The sequence below is a fragment of the Poecilia mexicana genome, unplaced genomic scaffold (assembly GCF_051168715.1).
Source record: "Poecilia mexicana isolate PSO_F unplaced genomic scaffold, ASM5116871v1 scaffold_8, whole genome shotgun sequence".
Lineage (NCBI taxonomy): Eukaryota > Metazoa > Chordata > Actinopteri > Cyprinodontiformes > Poeciliidae > Poecilia > Poecilia mexicana.
The window spans coordinates 11585669-11609318 of NW_028263377.1; the positions used below are offsets into that span (position 1 = coordinate 11585669).

Here is a 23650-nt window from a genome sequence, read left to right on the forward strand (position 1 = left end):
CTGTTTCTCTTTTCTAAACGCATTTTAAAATAATTAAATCATTGAAATCTTAATTGCTGAATGTATTAACATTTTTTTTTGTAAAGTGCATGATAGCATTGTTTTGGTTAGATGTTATGTAAAATAAACTGAACGTTGGTTTAGACTGGCCCTCCCAAAGCCCTGACCTCTATTGACCTTTTCAAAACTCCTTAAGAAAGTCCGTGCCAAGAACGTAAACAATGTAAATGAAAACTACCAACATTCCCAAGGAGTGGCTAAATATCCACCCAAAGCTTTTGTCTGAAGCTTGTTGATGGCAACAAAAACACAATTAAATTTACTGAGACTTTTTGAGGAGATATTAAAGAAGCTGTATGAATAATTATGGTCCTGCAGTGTGTGCAAGTAAACTTCAGATGTAATTTATTTGCCAACTCTCTGAATTCATCATATCCAGGAAAAGAAAATTAAATATAAAACATTAAGATTTGCTTGAGTTTTAAAGCTTGTGATTTTATTTATTCATTTTAAGCATTTAGTGATGTTATAAACAAGTACATGCTGGAAATGTCCAAAGCCCCTCACGCTTTCTGCTTTAGGTTCATTTGGCTTATTATTGAAACAGTCAATCACTCCGACATCTCGATTACAGAAACAAAACAAAACCATCTTTACCTTCTGATCTCTGGCCTGTATAAGACGTCCTGCGCAGCAAAATAACGTTTGGCAGTTTTACATGAATAAGCAGCGTTTCCTATACTTCAGCAGCTGAACTGTGAGGTAATGCTTTGTAAATTAGCTTGAGCTTTTCTCAGTGCATTTAGGTTCTTCTTGTGGGGTTGAGGGGGGGAGTTCAGTTTTATTTGTGAGTCTTTCGGCTCTTCGGGGAGTTCATGTCCCTCTTGGTCTTCTGCAGCCGGGAGAAGATCTCCTTGAACAGCGCTTTGTACTCCGGCGTGTTCTGACTCAGCCGCTTGTCCACCTGCTCCACCTGCCTGCTGATGCCCTCCAGCGCCTCCGGGGTGGAGGGGGTCTGCGGAGGCGTCGGGGGGCCGACGGCGCCGGCCCCGGACGTGGAAGGCTCCGCTGAGCTCATGTTGTAATCCCTCACGGAGGGGTCTCTGGAGACGGGCCGCGACGTCTGCACCCCGGCGTGGCACAGCGTCTCCTCGTGGCGCCTGCACTTCCCCAGCAGCTCCTCGTACTTCTCCAGCAGGGCGTGGTATTGCTCGTCCACCTCCCGCAGGATGGACATGCCCCGTTTGCGGGTGCCGTTGCCCTGAAGCGGGTAGCCGCCCTGGCGCCGGCCGGACGCGGCCGAGATGGTGTTCAGGGCCGTGTCGCTGCAGCTCTTCCGCACCGGGCCTCCGCCTTGCTGCCCGGCTCCTCCCTCGGCTTCACCGCCCTCCTCCAGCCCGCCTTCCTCCTCCGGGGTGTCCGTCTCGGGGCCGTTGCCGAGCAGTGTCTCCAAGCCGTCCTCCATGTCCCCGATGAGGCACACCCTGGACTTCCGGAGCTGCTGCATCTCCAGCAGCTCCGCCTCGAGCTCCTGGACCCGCAGCTTGCAGCCCTCGGCGCCCAGCAGGCGCTGCTCCAGCTGCTCGAACTCCTGCAGCACCACGGCGCACTCCCGCTCCACGCTCTCCCGCTTCGACCGCTCCGAGGCCATGGCCGAGTGCAGGGAGGACACGATGTCTCTGAGGCGGTCGTTTTCCTCGTCCAGAGGCTGCCGCTCCACCAGGTCGACGCTGCCAGGGTTGGCCAAGAGGAACCCGTCCTCGTATCTAAAGAAAGCGTCACAGCACTGGCTTAGAAACAAATGCATGGGGTGCGCTTCGTTGTAATAAGCACACTCCATGCGAAGCTTATTAATGAGAACACCTTTTGTACCCAAAGGCCCCTCATGATGTACATTCACAATCTGGTTCTGCATCTGTTTATGTTCTTCAGGACCTGCGGGTTTACATGTCAATGTAGCTTTTTTGGTTTAAATGGTTCCTAAACTGTTTCATTTAATTTATTCTGACTACTTTATAATAGAGAGAATATAGTTTGAAATAATCAAAGAAAAATGATCTGTTTTTGTTCCCATAGAAAGTACTCCTGGCTCTGAGCTGGAGCGTTTAGTCAGTGTTCAAGCTTAGCAGTTCCTTTCTTAGATGCTTGTTATAAATGCGAGAAAAGTCAATACCTCGTTGCGTTCAGATGGGCTTCCTAAAAGACGGAGCAGTTTTTGCTAACCGAACGATCATCTGATTCGGATGCAATAATTTGATCTGCACGCAACTGCATTATATTGGCAGGAAGAGGATCGATTTGAACAAGGTTCCAGTAAACGGATATGACTTAAAGTTTGCCTTGTAAACTTCCTTTAGATAAAGTTTCTAGTGTCCTGCTGGGATAGAAATGAGGTGAACAGAAACTGCGGCGTGTGCTGCAGCAACCTGGGAGCAGTGCAGAGCTCCTTGAGGCAGGGGAACGAGTGGACCGTCTTGCGCCGCTCCTTCTTCTCTCTGCGCACCCTCAGCTCCTCCAGGGTCCGCAGCTCCTCCACCCGAGTCGTGAGACCGTCCACCTGACTCTGCAGGGTCTCCATGGTGCCCGTCAACCTGAGTGCACAAACACAACTCAGATTAATCTGCTCGGAAAGAACAAAGGCAGCTATTGTGGAGGGTGGGTGGGTTATAATTAGCCGTTGGCCCCAGTAACATGATTTGTAAATGTCTAATCTCCGATTAGAGAAATTTCTGAACATGTTACGAGCGGTTGCGCAAGAGGAACAGCAACAAAAAACAACTTCCCTGATACCTGACATACCAGCCCTGTGTAGGTTAATGGCTCTCTGAAATCTCTAACGGGTTTATGAGCATGAGGGAAATCACTGCTGCTGCTTAAGTTCCCCGTTTTTCTACAACATTTCTGCATACTGCTTTGGAAAATAGCTGTCAAAACTCAGCATACACCAATAACCATCTCATTATGGGCTGTTGGATGGGTCGGCGGTCACCTGTCTATCTTCTGCTGCGAGGCCTTGCTCTCCAGCACCAGCTTCTCGTTGGTGATCTCCAGCTCTCGGGCCGTCACGTCCAGCTGCTCGTACACCTTGGCGTGCTGCTCGTTCATCTCCCTCAGCATTTCCAGCTGCTTGGACAGGTACTGCGAAGCGAAGCATGTTCGATGGCGTGAAGAGGTGGCGGGCAGCGATTTATAGAAGATGTCCGTCCAGAGAGGACATCAGGACATCGTCTCGCTCCAGTCTCATCGTGCATGTGTAACGCAACAAAACGCAAAGAGCCATTTGGACGGCTCGAAGCAATCACAAAAATTTTGTCAGCAGGGTTCAAACCTAAGACCTTCTTGCTGAAAGGCAACAACCCAAAACCGCAACTAGAACTGACTAAATGATTCAAGTAAATTGGTGCAGTTAGAATGAGAACAAAAACTTGTAAATGAGTAGAAAATAAAAATACTAAAAATCTTTAGTTCTCGCTGACCTGAAACGTGAAAAAATGAACATGGTTGGGGAAAAAAACGGATGCTTGGGGAGACTGCCGTACCTCTATCTCTTGCACTTGCTCCTCGTTGTTGATGTACATCTGCTGGAGAGAGTCCTCCAGCTCCTTGTTGCGTTCGAGGAGAGTCTTGCCGAGCTCCGCGGCCAAATGCAGGTCTGAACGAGAGCCGAGACAGAAAGACGGACGTAAACGAACAAACACAGACGATCTGTGGTTGCTTTTAGAAGAGCAACAACATCGCCGCTTTTTCAGAGCAGCTGCTGACGGTAAGGAAAGTCTGTCTCAGTGAAACACGGAGGAGGAAGAAAATGGCTGCAGATTTGTTCGCATAAATAATAGGGCTGAAGTGATTAATCGGATTCATTGTGATTAATCGGTTATTGAAGATGATTGTCGAATAATTTAGTAATTGATTAATTGTTAACTGGAGCATACATACAAAAAAAACTGTTTTGCTGAAAGAATAACATATTCACAGCAGTAATTTAGCTCTCTGTACAAAAAAATATACACATTTTGCGTTTAAGATTTAAAAAAGAAAAAGACCAGTGACAATTTTAGTTTCACCTGGTTCAAATTTGGATTAAAAAAAATCTATTAAGTACTTTTTGCTATCCAGTTACTAATCAGTTTAATCCATAAAATAGTCAACAGATTACTACTACTCTGGACTGATGGTGACATTAGGGCTGCTGTTAGAATTTTTTTTTTTTAGTTGGAGGTTACAAAGTTTAGCAATAATTTGTTTTTGTCATTAAAAAAAAGGAATTATTTGCATCTTTTAAAGTATTTCTAATATTGTACACAATACGTGGTTAACCCTTGTGCGTGAGAGGACTGGTGTGTGGGGTCGGTTGGACCCCATTTCTAGACACAAGGGTTAAGTGAACAATTTGTAGAATGTGCCAATTTTTAAATGAGCGATTAATCGTCAAAACAGTCTGTAGAATAATTATCAAAATAACTGTTAGCTGCAAAATAACTGGCATGAACGTGATCTGTGCCTATTTTAATATGTTTTTGATAAATGCTGCCGTTTCATGGTTGATGTAAAAAACTAAACTTTTGCTATTTCATTAGCGTCATGTGTTGAACTAGTACTATCAATTCAATTACACATTTTTTTCCTTTCTTTCTTTCTTTCTTTTTTTTTAAATGACGATTGTGCCATAGAGGTTTGCAGACAGCACTTTCCCAGGCTTAGAGGATTAAAACTGGACCAAACTGGAGGAAGAAGAACCCTGGTGGGAGTTCATAGCCGGAGAAAGAAAAAAAAAAAACAGAACTAGAGGAGTGAAAAGACGGCAAGAAAGAGAATCGCTGACATTTTCGGGAGTGTTTCCTCACCACAGCGACGAGCACTGACAGGAACACGCTTACAGATTATTGCAGATTACTGGTACGAAATTCAGAGCTGCCATTTATCACAGCATCGTTACTGAAAGCATCGGAAATCTTCGAGACTTATCGAACGCACTTAGTGCTCATCTCTGCTTCTGCGCTGAGGGAAGCAGCTGCAGGCTGCAGTCTCGAATGCGGGGGTTACGCAACTCCTTAAGGAGGAGAAAAAAAAGGAAAAAAAAAACAAGGCCAAACATCAGATATGTTCTGCTGCTCGTGTTCCTCCGCTGGGATGTGTGAATCACACTCGGGCTCCCCCCTGCACCGGCAGCAGCACAAGCATGGCATCACCATGCAAACGCCCTCTGCGCGCACACACACACACACACGCACACACACACACACACACACACACACACACTTCAGAGGTTTGTGGAATCGTAATCAACACGGCGGGGTTTAAAATAGAAGAGCCGGCGGCGAAGATGTTGCATAACAGCGTCGTTTCTGGGGTCTAACTCCATGATTGTGTGGATGATGATGATAACAACACCATCCACTCTCTGACCCCGAAGCGTCAAAATCTCTGCTCCCGTTTTGTCCCGAGGGGGGAAGGGAGCGAGGGGCTCTACTCAGCTCAGACATTTAATGTTTTTCGACCTCAGATCGGAATAATGGCAACATCAGAGAGTCAAATCCACCTGATTTCCTCCTCTTACGACGACGACGACGAAGCGTAATGTGGTGATGAGATGCAAAGCCGCTTTGGTTCTCTGGGTCAGCAGGTGATCAGGAGATGGGGTGATGTTGAGGACGCTCTCATCTCGCCTCTGAGGAAGCTCTGCTCCAATTAAAGTGAATCCATTTAAATCATCAGGGAAGGATTGATCTCGGTCGCAAGTCAATTATACTTGCACAAGAGCCTCAAAATCGCAAGTAGGTTCTTCAGATGCATTTCGATAGTAAACAGTTGCGTTCAGGTGCATTTATCAACTACGTTTTCCCCCTTTATCTAGAATAAACATTTGAGATAGTTTTTCAGACAAGTTGTTTTGCGATTGATTCGGCCATTCAACTCCAGAATAATGCCAAGAGGGAAAACTAAGTGGACAGAAGAAAACAAGAAATCCAGTCAGATAAAGCCATTTTCTACAAAAAAAAAGGCACTACAGAAATATAACACTTTAACTCCATGCAGCCAGTTTCCTTACCAGTGTTATTCTGAATAAACAAAAACAAAAGAATAATTGGCTAAATTGTAACAGTGAAAAGCTAATTTGTCGCTTAATTGTGAATATCTACAAAAAAAATTAAAATAACGAGATATTTCATCTTTGTTTTTATGGTTGTAATCATCTGTGATGTTTTGAATCTATACATAGGAGAAAAAAATTACTTTTTGATGCCTAAAGTCCATCTTCACCAGCCATGTTTATTAGGATTTTGTCTCCAGATATTTTTTTTGTTTTATGTATAAATTCTTCCTAACTTTAAGATCTAAAGATACGACTCACATTTGCATTTCAGATATCTAAAGCTTATCTATTTGAAACGCACATGTAAATCGTAAGAGAACTAACTTTCATAGCTGTCAAGTCTACAAATACTTTAACTTTATGTCACCATCTCAACATCTGCCTTATGTGGCGTATTTTCAGCTGTCATTACCAGCAGCTGATATAAGTCACGTTTAGAGTTCATTTAATAAAATTATTCACGTCTCTTTCGATGCATTTTCAAATGTCTTGCACTTTGTTTGCTTGAGAATTTAAATCACAACTGTAGCTGCAAAATATATCATCATATCCCAGTTGTTATTGCACAGGACTGTTTAGATGCGATGTTTGGTAGGCGATAATATTTCAGATGTGTTCAAATTTCCAAAAGCCTGTTTTTGGCCATCTTTGCAGCCCTTTACGTCCACAGCTGATCCATGTAATCATCACATCCAGCAGTAATACTACATTGTCATGTTTTCCTGTTGTGCTGCAAAAAATAAATGTAACCAATATCAGATCGAGTATCTGGACAGGAAGGTACAATAAAACTTATTTGTGCATCCAAGTAACTTGATATTGGAGGATGGTCTGAATAAATGGTAAAGTGGTATTCCATACATTGGCAGCATATTCTAAATTAGCAAAATGTATATTTCTGATTGAGAATGGCGGATGGATCTCTAAAATAATGTCGAAACAAAAGGAGATATTTGCTTTGCAAGCTTGGAGTAGCAAGCAGCGTTGAGTACAGTGATGTGCCAGGACGGAGGAAGGAGCTGAAAACAGAGGCAGCATTCACGCAGGGTTATTCCGGGATGCCTTCCCGACAAGATCCCGATAATTAGCGGAGGATGAGACCGGGAGAGAGATTCATTCATTCTGCATTTTGCAACCCTGCGACCCACCCACCACCACGAAGATGACCTCACCTTGCTCCAGGTCCCGCTGGTCGTACCACGGCTCCTCCTCCTCCGTTACAAACTCCTCCATCCTCCCAGCTCGAAGCATCGATGCCGGGTGAACTTCTCCTCCTTCTCCTCCTTCTTCCACCGGCAATGAAGAGCAGACCCGCCCGGAAGTGGAAGCAAATACACAGAAACAAAACAATAGCGGCGCTGCCTCTTCAGAGTGATTTGATCCGGCTTAAATCCAGGCAGAGCAGCTGCTGCTTCTGAAACCACCTGCAGGTGTTGGAGGCTCCAGAGAGATGCAGCAGCAGCGCTGGTAGTTCAGGGAGCCTCTGCTAGCGGGGGCCCTGCTGCTGCTGCTGCGGCGGCGTCCTTTAAAGACGCAGACTGGCAGCCAGCAGCCCGGTGACCAACTACTGCTGCGTTCACGAGCCGTGGGAAATACGAGCTCCGTAGAGATCACAGAGCAATAATCAGTAGGTTGTTGGATTAGTAGTGGCGTTGTTCCGCTCACAAGAAAGAAAGAAAGAAAGAAAGAAAGAAAGAAAGAAAGAAAGAAAGAAAGAAAGAAAGAAAGAAAGAAAGAAAGAAAGAAAGAAAGAAAGAAAGAAGGAAAGAAAGAAAGAAAGAAACAAAGAAAGAAACAAAGAAACAAAGAAAGAAAATTGCTCTGTTAGTTATTTTAGAGCTTTTGGAGATGCAAATTAACAATAGAAAATTAGATTGGTGTAACTGAGAGAGTGCTTGTGATTCCCCTCAGACCATTTCACCCTGGTTATAGAGCCATGTGGCTCATATCTAAACGTGCCACTGCAAGTTTAGATAAAAGCATAAATCTGATTTTTTTTTTTTAAATTAAACGTACCCTTATTTTTTTATTATTTTTATTTTAGCAAAACAATGCAACATCCAAGTTTACACTATTTGCTGTTTTCCTTAAAAGACAATCCTTTTCTCATCTTTTTTCGTTGGCTGAACATTTTCTAAAGTTAGAACAAATATTTATTCATCAAACAAGTTAGTAAACCAAGCACTGGGTTAAGGAAACCAGATAAAACAGTTTATTCCATCTTCACATCAATATTTTATTTTATTACTTTTTAAAAAAAACTATTTTTCAACATATTTTGTAACATGAACACTTGATCAAATCAGATAGCCACGGATAAAAATGAACCAGACATTTTTTTAAATATAATTTTATCCCTAGTTGTGATTTTGAAGTTTCCTGTGATTACTCTTATTTTCTTCTCTAAAATCCCACCAAATGTATTTTTTTCTCTATTTTTTGCTTTTTTTATATAAATGCCTGCTAACCTAAGCTCATGTCAATAAGACTGATTTTCGTTTATGCATCTCATATGAGTCTTCTGCCTTTCTAATGCTTATTTGTAAGCGTGTTCTTCTCTGTCACAGACTGCATCATTTTCTCTGTAGCTGATCGTTTTTGACCGTATCCTGGCAACCTGAATCCTGGGAGCTGATGTCTAGACATCAATATTTACTGGATTTGATAAGTGCTTCCATAAACTTCAATTTAGAGATCAGAAACCAAGAGTTGTTTTTTTTTTCACCATGCGAGACACACACTGCCTATAGTTTATTTTATCATAAACAATAATGAATCTTTATGTTTGTTTTTGCTTTTCTTCCACGCATTCTGCCATTACCAACAGTAAAAGTAAAACAATCTTTTATTTACAGAAGAAAAAAATAAAAGATTTTCAGCAGCACAAATACAACATGAGGAAACGACTAAAATATATTTTTAGCCCCAGCAGTGAGATGCAGCTTTCCCCTTGTGTTAAAATCAAGTAGTGGCTTCATCCCCCTCTATTTTAAATACACAGACATATATATACTCACGAATTCATAAAAATACAAACTAAAGCATTTTAGAAACAAAACAACTTTTTTTTTTATAAAACACATTGAAGGCTGCTATGTGATTTGGTAAACATGTGGTCCTCAGAACAGGACCCTCTGTTTTATTAAACTCTGTTCTAGTCACTTTTCCATCAGGAAGCACTGCGGTACTTTAGTCCGAAAGCTTCTAACCGTTACAGTACGACGTTGATGCATAACGAAGATGAGAGTGAGCGTGTCAAACTTCTTCCCTTAGAGAAGCTCTTAGTACTTCGGTGGGATCTTTCATCCTCTTTTCCCAGTCTGAGTAGATCACCCAGAATCCTCTCTGCTTTTCAGCTCATCATTGATTTTTCAGAGGATTTAGGTCTGAGAACCGAAATGGACTTACAAGGTTGTCTTTGTGTCATATCTGACCATACGATCTGCATCATTTCCTGTTTTCTGCCAGGCATGCATTTCAAATACCAAAGCGTTTGAGCGACCAAGGTTCCCCCTGGTTCCTTTAGAAAAACAGGCCCACATCATGATGGCTCCTCCGCTGTACTGAACAGCAGGCATGAAGGGCTTTTCGACATATTCATCTTTTGTTGCTTATGATAGCACTTCAACCAGATAAATTAAATACAGTTGTGTGTGACGTGTAATCTGTTCACAGCTACGCTTTTATTTTAAACACAAAGAAAAGAAATCCCGTCGACTTCTTGGATTCAAGTCGAGGATCAGGCTGTAGTGCTGCTGATCCAAGCGGACTCGGACACCTTGCATGACTTGACTCGAGGGGGCTAAAACATTAAGAGCAATTGTCTCATCGTTACACTGACAGAGGGTCAGTTTTATTGCTCATGTCTCGACATGACGTGCAAGCAGCTGCGAAAGCCCTTCATTTTAAGCTGTTTGAATAAAAGGCCTGAGATCAACAGCAGGTTCCAGACAGGCACTGATAAAGAAGGCTTTGACACAGGATAAGGACTGCATGTCCCATCAGTCCTTGCTCTCTGGGGCTCTGGAGTTGTGCGGTCTCTTCAGGTTTGCCCAGTCGGCCTCGCTCTCGCAGCGCTGGACTCTGCTGAAGAACGTTTTGATGAGAACTTTGACTTCACTTTTAACTGCAGACACAGAGGTTATAGTTACTGAAAAGTCAATGACAAAAACAAACAAAAAAAATGTTCATATGGCATTAAGTGTTTAATTACCTTGGTTTTTTTCACGACTTTTACCCTCTGTAAGAAGGTGAGACAAGTATCGCGCAAAAGACTTAAACAGAACCTGTGAAAGCATTCACACATCTATTCAACACACGTTCAATTTAGTTCTAATTTGCTAATATAGAACTCTACACACCTTAGTGGCAAACTTTCCCTGAGTATAATAGGGGTTGAGATAATAGACCACAATGTTAGCCGTTTCCTGCAGCGTCACGGCCTTCACAGGGTCACAGAGGTTACCGGGGTCACCGGGCGGCGGCAGAGACCTCTCCTGCACCTCCGGGTTGAACGTCACTCTCCTTTTGCTGGAACCTAACGTCCGGCTGCGCTTCGCCGCAGGAGACGTCTCCTTCTGCTCCGCTTCCTTCTGCTCCGCTTCCACCTCGTCTGCAGCCTGCAAACACACAGCACTGTCATTCATCGCCGAGAATTAATTAAAAAACGTAAATCCTGCACAGAAAGCGAGATTTTTATATCATGGACCAACACGAAGCAGTGCATAACTAAGAATCAGAAGGAGAAGTGAAACCCGTTCCGGCAAAAGCAGCTTAAGTCCTTCTTGGACTTTGACTAGGCCGCTCCAAAAAGCTGAATGTTTCATATTACTGACCTGCTACACAAACAAACCTTTATCTTAAGGAGTATTTAATAATGATGAGTGGAAACTGGGTGTTTTTGGTTAAATATGAGAGAAGTATTTAACCAATAATAGTTGGTTAAATAGCTCTCAACTTAATAGATGGTAAAAGAAGGGGGTTTTTATATGCAAGATAAAATCTATTGGTCTAGAAGTGAGTTTTTCTTTGGCTTGGGCCCATCACTTTCTGGTTTGCTGTTTTAGTTTTTAGTTGTTTTTTTTTTCACAAAAGCATTAGCGTTTAACTTTGCTCTCCCTCATAAATTCAGGAAACTTTTCAAAACCTGATCGCTCTTCATGCTCATTTTTTTCCTGAGTTATTCTGTAGTTAAATCCAAGAATCTAAGTTTCTTTTTGTGTGTGTGGTGAAGTTAGTGACTACAAACTGTTCAGACAACTTTATTTCTGGTGTGTCTGCTGTTTTTCTCATCTTCACATGTGTTCTCTAACGAACCTCTGATGCTTTCTCAGAACATCTGCATTTTTACTGATGTTAAATTAAACACAGTTTGAATAACCAGTGAAGGTCATTTCTGAAGGCAGTCAGTTGCATTGGATTCTATTTAGGGGTATCAAAGCAAAAGGGGGGCTGAAATCAAATTCACGCCACACTTTTCAGATTTTTTTATGGGTAAAATAATGTAAAACCGTGCATCATTTTCCGTCCACTTCACAGCCGAGAGCACCAATAATCTCCAATAAAGCATGTTAAAGTGTGTGTCCATAATGAGACGTTATGAATATTTTTGTAAGACACTCTACCTCTTGAACTAAAAGCAGACTAGCAGGTACTTCTTCTTCTTCCTCTTTAGGTTGGTTTGGTCTGAAAATGGTGAAAATGTAGTTAAGGTTGCAAAAAAGACTTTTACCAGTAAAGTTTGACAGAAATGTTTACTGAGGATTAAGTACTCTGTGATCGTAGTCGTGTCCTCATGAGGAATGTCTTCGACCAGAGTCAAAGTCGCTTCTCTTCCCGCTTCCTGCTCTTCGTCGTCGGACAAGACGATGACTTCCCTTTTGGGTTCTATCAGGATCAGATCCTCGCTCTCTTCAAGCGCAGGATCGCTCGGCAGGGAAAGCAGCTCCTGCCTCGACTTCTCTTCACAAACCTCACTGAGAGTCTCTGACGGCAAGCCACCTGCCTCCGGGCGCTGCTCTTCTTCCTCCGCGGGTTTTTTCTTCACAAAGTACTGCGAGATGTTGCGAGAACTCTTCGCCGCTTCTGCCATCTTCTGCTGCTTCCTGCTCATGACTCTGCCTGCTTTGGCCGGGCTGACGGCTCCGGTTCTGGTGGACGGTGCCGTCTCCGCCTCTTTCACCCTGATCCGCTTGACGTCCGACTCCGCGGAGGAGTCGGCGATGAAGCCCCCGTTCTCCGTCGCTTTGCTAGACACGGGATTCAGGAGGTCCTTGGCGGACTGGAAGCAGTCAGAGGAGCCCCTCTGGCCCGCTCCCACTCTTTTCCGCTTCATCTGGAGCAAAAAGGAGGAGAATTAAATCGTGCTTGATGTTCTGCGATGCTTGTGTAAAAAAAGCCACTCGTACAGAGTAGATCTGGGAGGCCGAGGTGAAGCCCTGCAGCTCCTCTGGGTATAAACACGAGGAATTTCCATCGGGTTTATACTTCGTCTCCGTTTCTCTGGAGTCGTTGCTGCTGCCTTCTTCCGTCTGAGGGGCTGATTTTGTAATCTCCGACACCTTCAGGACAACAGATGAGTTAAATGAAAAACACGCCCGGTTTTATTTTAAAATCGCTCATATAGTGGCGCAGACATTGTCAGTCTACCTTCTTCAAGATGGCAGCTTTGTACAAGTTGGAAGATTTGCAGCTTTTGAAAACCTCGTACTCCAAATCCACCGCTGACATCAAACTGCTGCAGCTGAGAGACAGAAAGGAAATAAAGGAAGACTCTTATTTGTTTTATTCTATCGGGTTTCAGCTGAACGCTTGTTGGGAACATCTGAATCCTCTGACCTGAATATGTCTTCTGCCCCCTGGTGGTCACGCAGAGCATCTCGCAGGCGGTACAGGCAATGCTCTCTGGTCTGCAACGAGACTCAGGTTTACTAAATAAATTTTTTGCATTTGTTCTGTCAAAATGTACTTATTGCAGTTCTCTGGCTGCTTTGTGGCATGTTTTTAAAATGTAAAAACTAAAATTCACCTTTTATTTACTGTATTATTTTCTGTAGAGGAAGGAACGCAGGAAGGAACTGAACTTTTTCCGTACTTTTTGATTAACCCTGGAAACCTGTTTATTAAACTTCATGTCTTAATCTTTTCATATGAAATGAACGTCCGTTGTGAGGCAATACCTAAATAAAAGTACATTTTTCACAATCTTGTATCAAAAGAGCAACTACATGGTGGACAGATGTAGGAAAAATGCATTTTCAATTAAAGTCTACACACTTTTGCGGCTGGACAGACACCTGCTGTCCCGCCTGTGAGTTAACGAGCGTTCGTTAATGAATGCGGGAGAGGAATGTGCTCCAGTTCTGTCATGTACCTTCACGCTGAGCCGGGGGATCCTCTGGCTGCTGGCCTCTCTGAGCGGACAGTCAGCATCTGCACAACAGGAACGACTTGTTACACCACTGATAAACCTCTCGACTCGTCTCAGTGTCTTATTGCACTGTTGGCGGTACCTGGTGGAACAAAGTCCTCCCTCAGGCCGTCAGAGCCCTGAAGACACACGAGCATCAACATGAGTTAGCATTTTCACACCGGCACGTCTTTCAGCCACGCCGTGTGAAAACGATACTGTGACAGTCGTTTTTCTATCGGACTGCACTGACAGAAAGGGGTTCAGGTTTTTATTCAGCTCATTGTTCTTTCACCGTCTCGACATTCCTGTGTTTGTTATGTTGTTCTGTAAAGGGTTTGGCTGGCCGCCGCTTAGAGCAGTTTGACTCGAACGTCGTGCCAGCTCTCTCAAACATGTGGGAGTGATTTCACAAGACGGGCTCCAACAGGAATGGTCAGTCTTTGCCGCTAACAGCTTGCATACAGATGGTAGAGAGGCTCCAAGATTCTATGTTCTATGCATTTTTAATGTTTAAGAATACATTTAAAAAAAATCCCATTTAGATAGAAAAAGTCTGACTGTGATGTGCTCAGATAGGCATCAGATTGTTCAATAAATATCAGAAGTCACCTTCCGTAGATTCATCTGCTTCCTGAAGAGGTCAGAAAACTCTTTCTTCCTCTTCTTGGTCTCCTCTTCAGCACTTCCTCCCTCCCCTTCATCGAATCTGCAGAGGTAGAAGGCAGCGTCATTATCATCATTACCTCACACCAAGTCGCATTCAAACCGCATTTCAGAAAGCGCAACCAAGCGCTCGCCCTGCCTTTCGAAGCCGTAGCCCTTCTTCCCTCCTTCGTATTGCTCCGGCATGAACCCGAACGGCCCTTTGGGTTCTCCACTCTGGCCCTCTTCGGTCTTGGTGCAGAGGGCGGCTGCTCGCTCCAACTGGGCCCGCACGACTTTGGGGTTGAGGCAGAAGTCGCAGGCGCCCGCGCACTTCGGCGTCTTGTCCCCAAAAAACTTGGAGATGTTGGCATGGCGACATCTGATGAGAATAAGGACGCGAGATATTGATTAATGAGCTAATGATCTAAAGTTGAAGGATCTTTCCGATTGACCAGCAATTTTCTTAAAAGCCTGAGTTTTCTCTCATATACAGGGTTGACCGTATTTACATAACATGAACTGCTAAATTTTTCATAATATGCTTAATTTAAATAAATATATAATTACATTTTAACATCAGTAAGTGTCAGCTGTATTAAATGCTGAGTAACATTAAACTTTATATTTATAAAAAATAAACAGGAACATCTAAGCTGCTGAACCAAAAGGATAAAATACAACAGCATAAAGTGCATTTTGCATCCCAAAGCAGAATCTGATTGGACCGTTTCTCTTTCCCATTCTGGTATGGTCCCGCCATCTTTGTTTCTGTATCAACTGACTGCACTTATGGATGACCAGAGGCGCCCTCATCTGGATGACGTCCAAATTACAACACTAAGAGAAGGCTTAAGTGGACATTATTAGTGAGTCGACTGGACCCAATTTTAATCTAATAAACCATTAATCGACAATTAACCGTAAGTCTATTAACCGTTTGCATCCCTAGATGAGAAGATAAAAGAGGAGAGAAAGAGGTTCAGCTAATGTCCCTGCATTATCCAGCAGAGCCTTATTGATCATCAGCTATTGTGTAACCATCGCATATTTAGAATCAATGCTTGTGTTATGACGTCAGTCAATAATTATTGTCTTTTTTAAAAGAAAAAATATGAGTGTATCACAAAACTCACTTTCACAAAATGTCCTCATAAAATTCAGATTATAAAGTTTGTTAGAAAAAACACCAGACAGTCTCACTTTTTAACCACGGTTACATAACCGCCAACATCCACACATCCTCGCAGCCACAGAGCCCGCTTGGGAATCAGCCGCATCAACCCTAACGCTAGAAACAGGAACGCTGCCACTTCCTTTTGTGTGAACAGGGAAGCTTTGCAGAGCAGGAGTAAACCAGAGGGCAGCAGTAAGTGTAAAGCAGCAGTCCCTCCCAGACAGGACTGTCAAAGAGAAAACTGCAGCCTCTGAGATAGGCGAGGCTATAACAGGAAGAACTCAAGAGCAAAGGTATAAGATGACTTTCCGTCCTACTTTAGGACCTGCAGCAGCGTCACACAGCAACAAACCAACAAACTAGTTCTGCCAAACAAAACCCTCTGCAGGGGAACTGCTCCTGGGAACACACTGTAGCATGCTCACACGGTCTCCACCCTGCCTCCTCCTCCTCCTCCTCCTCTTCTGTTCGCTCAGGAACTTCTGACACTCAGTGTGGACTTGACTAAGTGTTGGAAAACTGCTGAGATTCTCACAGGTAGGTGTCTTTCAGTAATTCTCAGCATCAATATGACTTAAAAAATAGCAACAGCTGTGAAAAAGTTTGAAGAATGTCTTAAAAATAAGGATTTAATTGTAAACATATGCTATAAAGTCAGAGTAGAATGCATCAAATTGCATGGAAATCACTTATTTACTGCAGTATGTTGTGCATAAAGGTTGTTTCTAAGTGAAATAAATCCCCAATTGGCAAAAGAATCCTGCATTTTTTTTTCTTGGAAAAAGCAAATAAATTGTTCTGGACCTCCAGTCTCTAAAAGTTAGGAGTGAAACGAACAAATCTGACTCCTTTCTCAGTTTCGATGTATTAATAAAATGTAAGTAAAAAGTCTAAAATTACAGTAAACCCAGCTCTGCTCAGAGCTGTTTCTGATTATATTTGGTACATGCTGTCCAGAGAAACACATGTTTGTGCTTAAAGTCACTTAAGCAACGCCAGCTTCTCAGTGTTTTCAATGATCACGTGTCTCTGGACAGGAAAACACTCAGCTAAGGCTCTTCGATACATGTAGGTTTAATAATTGTAGAGCTTTTGTTTAAACTGTAATATAAATCTAAAACCCCAAAAGGAAATAGAGCGTCACACCCATGTGAGCAATTCAGCAAGAACACGGCAGCACCAGCAACAGTAAACAACTGAAATCTGCTTCCATTATGCACATTACAGTGTGAAACTACAAGGCAGAAAAGGCTAAACTTATAGTTAAAGCACTTTACTAAATTATTCCTAACTCTTCAATCTCTCCATGAGCTCTGACATTACGACAAAAAGCTTGATTATCTTTGTCGTTCTTTTAATTTGGTGTCAAAAGCAGAGCGCAACTGTATCTCATGAACGGCTCCTAAAAATGTCCTTCGCATACAAATCTGAAACATTAAACAAGTAATTGTGTTTCTCTAAACAAAACCAGAGCTAACAATGTCTTATGTTTTCTCCACTGGGGTGGAGTTTCACCTTCCAGCAGAGCAAAAAATAATAATAAAAAAAAAAAAAAAAAAAAATCTTTCAGCCAAAGCTAAAATGAATGTATGCATGCATTAGAATAGCCTAGTTAAAGTCCAAGTCTACATCTTTTAAGAAGCCATCTGTGGCGATATTTGATCAAATAAATGTTTCAGTACTCTTCACGTAACTTCGGAAGGCAACTGGTTGCACTGGATTTTAATTGGAGGTAGAGTAAAAGTGGTTACACAAGAGCACACAACTTTTTTGTGGATATTAAAAAAAGTTCAATGAGTATGATTATTGTTGCACTGGGTTACATTTGTGTTTAAATCTGCCCAGAAGTAGATTCACTTTCAGACACACAGGCAGTAAAACTCCTGGGTTTCCTTTTCCTCAGTGTACAGAAACTGATAGCAGACACACACTCTAATGTGACTCAGACATGCCCTTTGTGCTTTGCGGTCTCCTCAGCAGGATGGATGCCAGAGAGGAGACAGTGGGTCTCCTGAACAATGTCTGGCTCAAGCTTCAAAGTCTGCCCAGTGCCCACCCTCTGGAGCTGGGAGGCTTCTTCATCCTCCTAATCTTCATCTGTGAGTCATGCCTCCTTTTTTTATTTATTTATTTATTTATTTTAAGAAAAAAACACATTTCTTGGAATTTTTAAAATATATTAAAATATATATAACTTTCCAACAGTTATGGTGATTCTCATGATGGTGCTCACCTGCGTGAGCCACTGCTGCTGCTGCTGCTGTAAGTCCAAACAGGACGAGCTCGACGTCTGAGGGAGCATTTTTACTTTCAGGCAGGTTTTTCCTGCCGATCTGCTCACCTCTGTGCTTAGAAATCGGACATAAGCTGCACAGCGTGTGCACAGAAAAGGAGGCGGTGCCACAGCACAACAAAACAAACTCTGGGATTGCGTTCTAGGCTAACAAATCACACCTGTTAATGCGGCCAGGCTTTCAGGAGAAGCAGCATTCCCTTGGAGCATCCCTGCCTGCGGAGCAAGAGCAGCTCATCTACCAGGAGGAGAAAGCGGGGCCGGAAACAGCTGACTTATAAGCAAATACGCAGCACCGAACAGGCTTACAGGTCTTTAAAAAAACACAAGCTGCTCAGTGTTAGATGAGCGGAAAGCCATATTTGTTTGAGAATGATTTATACTGACCTTGTATCATTCCTCTGTGAGAAATACTAGAATGGAAAGTTGATGTTTTAACTTTATAAGCAAGTAAATAGTTGCATGTTGGGATACACTATGAGGAAAAAAGATTCTAATCTTTTTTTTTTCCAATTTTTTTGTTGTTTTCAGGATTTAAATTATAATAGATTAATTTCAATGTTTGAATTGAGAAACATAAAAAAAGCACAACACAGGAACACAGCTGAAAGTTGTTTAAGGATCAGATAGCAAAATCTCTTGTTCCAATTTAAGCTCATAAACTGGAGATTTATGTGGTGATGTTTTTCCAGTGAGGAAGAGGAAACCAGGAGAAATGTCATCTGAAAGCGACGGATTAGAGTACAAACAAAACACGCTACGGAGGAATTTATAAGATCTGTGTTGAGAGAACATTTTTGACAAAACTATAAATCAAAAAAAGTTATGCAATTAAACCTAAACACTGATGCATTCATTTTGTCACATCTGCTACTCTCAATAATCAGTGAATCATTAGTGTCAACAAATAACACTATAAACAATGAAAGTCTCTCCCTTGTGGCTCAAAATTGCATTAAAAAAATTAAAACAGCTAAGGCACGGCTGTAAATTTAACTATGTTTGATATTTCTGAGACTTTCAGGCGATTTGCCTCTAAAATAAATTTGCCTTTTAAAGTGTTCACTGGAAGCAGGGAACAGAAGGGCAAGTCTGCCCCCTGCTGTTCTGAAATTGAAACTTGGATATTCAAAGAAGGGAATAATGTTTATATCTGAAACTGTTTAATGAGCTCAAGTATACCGACGTGAGATTTTTACTGCATCGTAATGTAGTAAAGTGATTTTTATACAATAAAAATTTTGTTTCTAAAGGATTTGTGTGTCTCTCACCCTTCATGCTCACAAAACAAAACCATGGCTTCCAAATCCGTGAGGGCTGCTTTGTCAGTCTCCTTAAAAGAGCCTCGTTTCTCCTAAAAGAAATTAAAGAAACCTTCAGGCAAATGTTGTGGTGTTAAAGTTTCATCATTCTAAAGCTCTTCTGCCGCTAATCCGACCTGTCTCCGGGTGACTTCCTGCCGAATGAGGAAGTGTAGCTGCTCCTTATCCTTCCGACTGTAATACGTGCGACACAACGAGGGCAGACCGTCTCTACCTGCTCGTCCGGACTCTTGGTAGAAACCCGCCAGAGATTTGGCGAGGTTCCAGTGTGCGACAAATCTGCAACGACGTCAGCACGCGTGTAAAAATAAAAAATAAGAGAACAGGAAAAACAAAAGCAGGATATTTGCTGCCTTACCTGACGTTGGCTTTGTCCACTCCCATGCCAAAGCTGATGGTTGCAACAATAACCAGCACCTTCCCCTGCATCCACTCGTTCTGCGCCGCTGTGCGATCTGCTGCCTTCATACCTACAAAAGTCCAGAGTCTTGTCACTTGAAACCCAGAATGCACGTGGGGTTTAAAAACCTCAGACACATTTAAACATCCTACCTGCGTGATAAGCCTTCGCTACGACTCCAAGCTTGTTCAGCTGGTGAGCAACCGTTTCACAGCCATCCCGGGTTCGACAGTAAACAATCCCACAGCCCTGAACACAGGGTAAAAAAAACAAAAACAAATCTCATTTGTGTCTGATTTAAATACATATAGACAGAAAATTTGCTCATCAATTAGGAGTTGTGGCATATTATTGCTTTAACTCTGGACAGAGTTAAAACATATTACATCTGTCTGTTTCTGCCAAAAAGCTTTAGAGAGTTTTCTGTCTTCACCGATCAAAACTTTTAAGAGTTTGGTGAGACAAATTAAAAACTTTGGCTTATTTACTGGTAGAAACGGAACTGATAACAAGCATGGGCGCAGCTGCAGACCCGGACATGAGCAAAATGAGATTTTTTTTTTTGTCATGAGCACGAGGGAAAAACTCCCTTAGGTAGAGGCAGCTGAACGGGAGGTACTGTGTGAACTAAAGACATATTAAACAGAATTGAATAGAGATCTAGCTTGATCTTTAAGAATCACTGTTCAATTTGCTTTCTAATAAAATAACTAAAAGCCAAATGCGCATTTCTCTGATTGATTCAGCGCGTCTCTCTTTATTAAATAAGAATATTCAAAACACGTTTTAAATTAAGTGGGAGACATAAAGGTGCAACATTAAAAAAAAAAAAAAAGACTCCAAAGCTGCTTCACATCATTACCACTGAGGTAAATGACACCAGGTTTGTACAATGTGTTACTATAATCACTCAAGGCTCTATTTTACAAACCTGTTCAGCAGATCCACTGGGCATAGCCAGAGCTTTTTTGATGAAGGCATGGAGGTGAGCATAAGGGTTCGGCAGCAGATCCCTGAAGATCACGTCGTAGTGAAGGTTGCTGCGGAAGACGGGTGTGACGAAAGACATCGGACAGCGCAGCCTAAGCGACTGAACGATGTCTTCTTGAACGTTCTTGGGAGCTGTTGCCGTCAGCGCCAAACAGGGAACTCCCGGTATGCGAGCCCGCAGCTCGCCCAGTTTGAGATAGTCTGGCCTAAAGTCGTGGCCCCACTGGGAGACGCAGTGAGCCTCGTCCACAGCCAGGTAGGACAGCAGGCCGCGGGAACACAGGCCCGTCAGGCAGGGCTGGAAAGAGGGCGACGCCACCATCTCTGGAGTGATGTAGAGCAGCTTCAGTTTGGGCCGCTTGCTCCCCAGGTCAGCCAGGATCAGACGGCGCTCGCCCACCGGAAGCTTGGAGTTGATGGAGCAGGCGGCGATGTTGAGCTCCTTTAGGTGATCCACTTGGTCCTGGAGAATATCATGCAGTTCAAATAAAGTATCAGCAGTGTGTAATGTGAAACAAAACCCCACATCGACACCATCAATTTAATCTGCGGTAATCTTAACATTGAAAAAGATGAGCTAACTTTGTTGGTTAATTTGAATGACCTGGTTGTCTTAGGAGGAAAATCTGTATGGTTACCTGAATGTCTGTGTGGAGAATTGAATAGCTTTGAAGAACTATATCAGCTAAAGTGGGTACTGCCTAGTCTAATGTGATTTCTACTAAAGAAAAATTAATAGTTTTGTTTTTTTAATAGGAAAAAAAAATCCTTTCAATTGTACTCTTCAATGTCAAAAAGCTAGTTATTTTAACAGGGATATCCTTTCTAGTTTGAGAGGCTTTACAGAAAAAGTTGAACCAATGTGCTGTGACAAAATAACAGAGAATCCAAAGAAAACAGTCACATCCTTTTGACTTTCTTTCCTGGCTCTCCTCGGGACCTTGGTGGCACGTTGTAGCATGATGCCAAAGACGTTTAACATTGCCGTGATCAGCTGGTCAGCGTAACCTCTGACACCAATGAGGACTACATACCCTTCCAGACGGATGAAGATGAACTGAACTGAGGCTCACATGATGATATTTGGTTTCCTACTGTTTCCTTTATACATTACATTTCTTTTTATAGCGTGTGTTTGTATTCCTTAGACTGAAAAACAACAACAAAAAAACAGACTTTTGCATTTTATTGTTCTCTTTTTTTTCTTTGATTTTAGATAGTTCCCACTTATATGTAAGAATGATAAAAAAGGAGGGAGATGTTAGAATTATTATGAGTTGTTATCACTCTTACATTAGTAGTTTTGCATTACTGGTTCTTAGTTTCCTACTGTGTGTGAATCACTGCTATGTTGACACTTTTTGACCCACATTTTACAGAATGTCTCTGTAGCATGATTATCTCTAACAACAGAATGTTCCTATGAGAAATCGCTCTCATGAGAAAAAGACTTGATGACCTGTGTGCAGAGACACAACCTCCTTATCTCTCCTTTCTGTGAAAATAAAAGGCAAGGCCGAACTGAAAGTTATCAGAACCTGCAGTGAATGACTCGCAGGAGCTGTACGCTGCGATTTCTCTTTTCATGAAAGCTGGGTTGAAAACTCATATACGTTGTCTGTGGTTCTTTTCATGTAGGTTGAGAAAATACGTATAATCTTAAACTATCAACCTACCAAAATTACTGCACACACAATAAAATAGACGAACTCTACCAGAGTAAACTTTTATTGGTTAGAAGTGGGTGTTAGACTGCAGTAGATATTATATTGTAGATAGTGTTAATCAAAAAGGGTGATCAGCAAGGCTCTGTATATGATCAAATTATATTCTTCCTCTTAAAGAGGCATTTCAGAAAATACAACAGCAATAACATTCTGTAGTAATGTTTTTGTCGTGTGATAGCATTTACAGAAACTTGATGAGATTTTCTTTTGTTTTTAAATTCCGCAGATTGCCCCGCAGAATCAGTATGTGGAGAGGGAAGAGTCTGACCTGAATGAGAGCGATTAGCGGGGATATAACCAGAGTAATACCCTCAGCCAGCACTGCAGGCAGCTGGTAGCACAGAGACTTTCCTGCTCCGGTTGGCATGCACACGAACACATCCCTCTGACCTAAAACAAGACAAAAAAAAAAAGTAAATTTTTTAACAATGAAAGACAGTTTGACTTCCTTTCGTAGCCTGCTTCACATGTTACATGTACTGAATGGGATAGCACTGCTGCTAGGAAAGAGAGAAGACAAAAACTGAGAAGAAAATATGAATTAAGTAGGCTGTATTTGACTTACCACTAACGACAGCCTTAACAACATCTTCCTGAAGCTTAGACCTAAAGCCGTCGAAGCCGAAGTGAGATTTTAAAGCCTGTTTTAAACTTGTTGACATCCTTCGTCCGACTACAGACAACTCTCTCGTCGTCGCACACCTATTACGTCATTTGAGTCGGATAAAAAGACGAGGAAATAAAAGTAATGATAGTAATTATTTCTTCTCATTGACATTATATATTGTAGCCATTAAGTTATTTACTTTGATTATTTTCAACTTTAACCGAAAATAAAGAAAAAGTCAACTATGACATATTTAGTAACAGTGAACTCGAGCTCTGATTGGTCCAGCTAGGTGCACCTGCTAAGACACACGTTGTTTTAGCCTTAAATTTTAATTACCTGTCGTGATTCTTGACCTTTGCTTCCTGTTGCACGAATTTGTTGTACATTCATAAAAAAAAATAATAATAATAATAAATAAACAAACAATGACCTGCTGTGATTTTTAGGCTGCTGTTTGTTGCACTTCAGTCAAGTTTCAACATTAATAAAAAAATATTGTAAAATGAATGAATGAAGGCAGCTTTATATTATACTGGGATGAATTCTAAAAAAAATTGGCCTTATTTGTGTAAGTATTTTAATTTTAAAACAAATTGAGCTTAGTGTAAATTGTAGATGATTAAATACTTAATTTCTAAAGGACAAAATGTCTATTTTGTACAAAGCATTGTTAGAGCAAACTATGTGATTGTTCATTAGACTTAAAATTCTCAAAAGTCAAAATACCACCTATGGAAATTATAACAAGGCTTGGCTCACGCTTTACTGTGGCTGCACAATATTAGAAAATCTGATATTGTGTCTTCCCCGTTTTAAATGCTTTCAGAATGAGGAAGGCGAGCGCTGCTGGTACCTGGCAGGCTTATCTCTGATTGGACCTGCTGATCTACTGGGATTTGCAGACATAATCATCTTTTGGGCAAAAAATTGAATACTCTAAAACAGAAACCAGTACCAAATTCCAGGATGTTTGATTGTAAGAAA

The 23650-nt window shown here is 42.0% G+C and overlaps 3 protein-coding genes and 1 long non-coding RNA gene across 4 annotated transcripts; 1 reads left to right on the forward strand and 3 right to left on the reverse strand.

Moving 5' to 3' along the window:
* Positions 1-469: 469 nt before the first annotated feature.
* Positions 470-8172, reverse strand: cdr2l (cerebellar degeneration-related protein 2-like). The gene is made up of 5 exons (XM_014972247.2): positions 7267-8172; positions 3540-3652; positions 2990-3138; positions 2427-2591; positions 470-1766 (listed from the first exon to the last, which is right to left on the reverse strand). The coding sequence occupies exons 1-5, from the start codon at positions 7343-7345 to the stop codon at positions 842-844; spliced, it is 1431 nt and encodes a 476-aa protein (XP_014827733.2). The 5' UTR covers positions 7346-8172; the 3' UTR covers positions 470-841.
* A 749-nt stretch (positions 8173-8921) lies between these two features.
* On the reverse strand, positions 8922-23329 carry recql5 (RecQ helicase-like 5). The gene is made up of 18 exons (XM_088008249.1): positions 22622-23329; positions 22325-22446; positions 20271-20792; positions 19492-19588; positions 19298-19409; positions 19056-19218; positions 18889-18971; positions 14115-14529; positions 13606-13642; positions 13467-13525; positions 12932-13002; positions 12743-12836; positions 12502-12654; positions 11866-12428; positions 11719-11779; positions 10456-10713; positions 10308-10380; positions 8922-10220 (listed from the first exon to the last, which is right to left on the reverse strand). Exons 1-8 carry the CDS (start codon positions 22716-22718, stop codon positions 14250-14252), a joined length of 1476 nt encoding a protein of 491 aa, XP_087864375.1. The 5' UTR covers positions 22719-23329; the 3' UTR covers positions 8922-10220; positions 10308-10380; positions 10456-10713; positions 11719-11779; positions 11866-12428; positions 12502-12654; positions 12743-12836; positions 12932-13002; positions 13467-13525; positions 13606-13642; positions 14115-14249.
* LOC148157983 (ATP-dependent DNA helicase Q5-like) lies at positions 10096-13899 on the reverse strand. The gene is made up of 11 exons (XM_088007681.1): positions 13798-13899; positions 13606-13642; positions 13467-13525; positions 12932-13002; positions 12743-12836; positions 12502-12654; positions 11866-12428; positions 11719-11779; positions 10456-10713; positions 10308-10380; positions 10096-10220 (listed from the first exon to the last, which is right to left on the reverse strand). Exons 1-11 carry the CDS (start codon positions 13897-13899, stop codon positions 10096-10098), a joined length of 1596 nt encoding a protein of 531 aa, XP_087863807.1.
* LOC106906874 (uncharacterized) lies at positions 15652-18872 on the forward strand. Its single transcript, XR_001415453.2, has 3 exons — positions 15652-15861; positions 17302-17423; positions 17530-18872. It is a non-coding gene; the product is annotated as an uncharacterized LOC106906874 (long non-coding RNA).
* Positions 23330-23650: the final 321 nt, after the last annotated feature.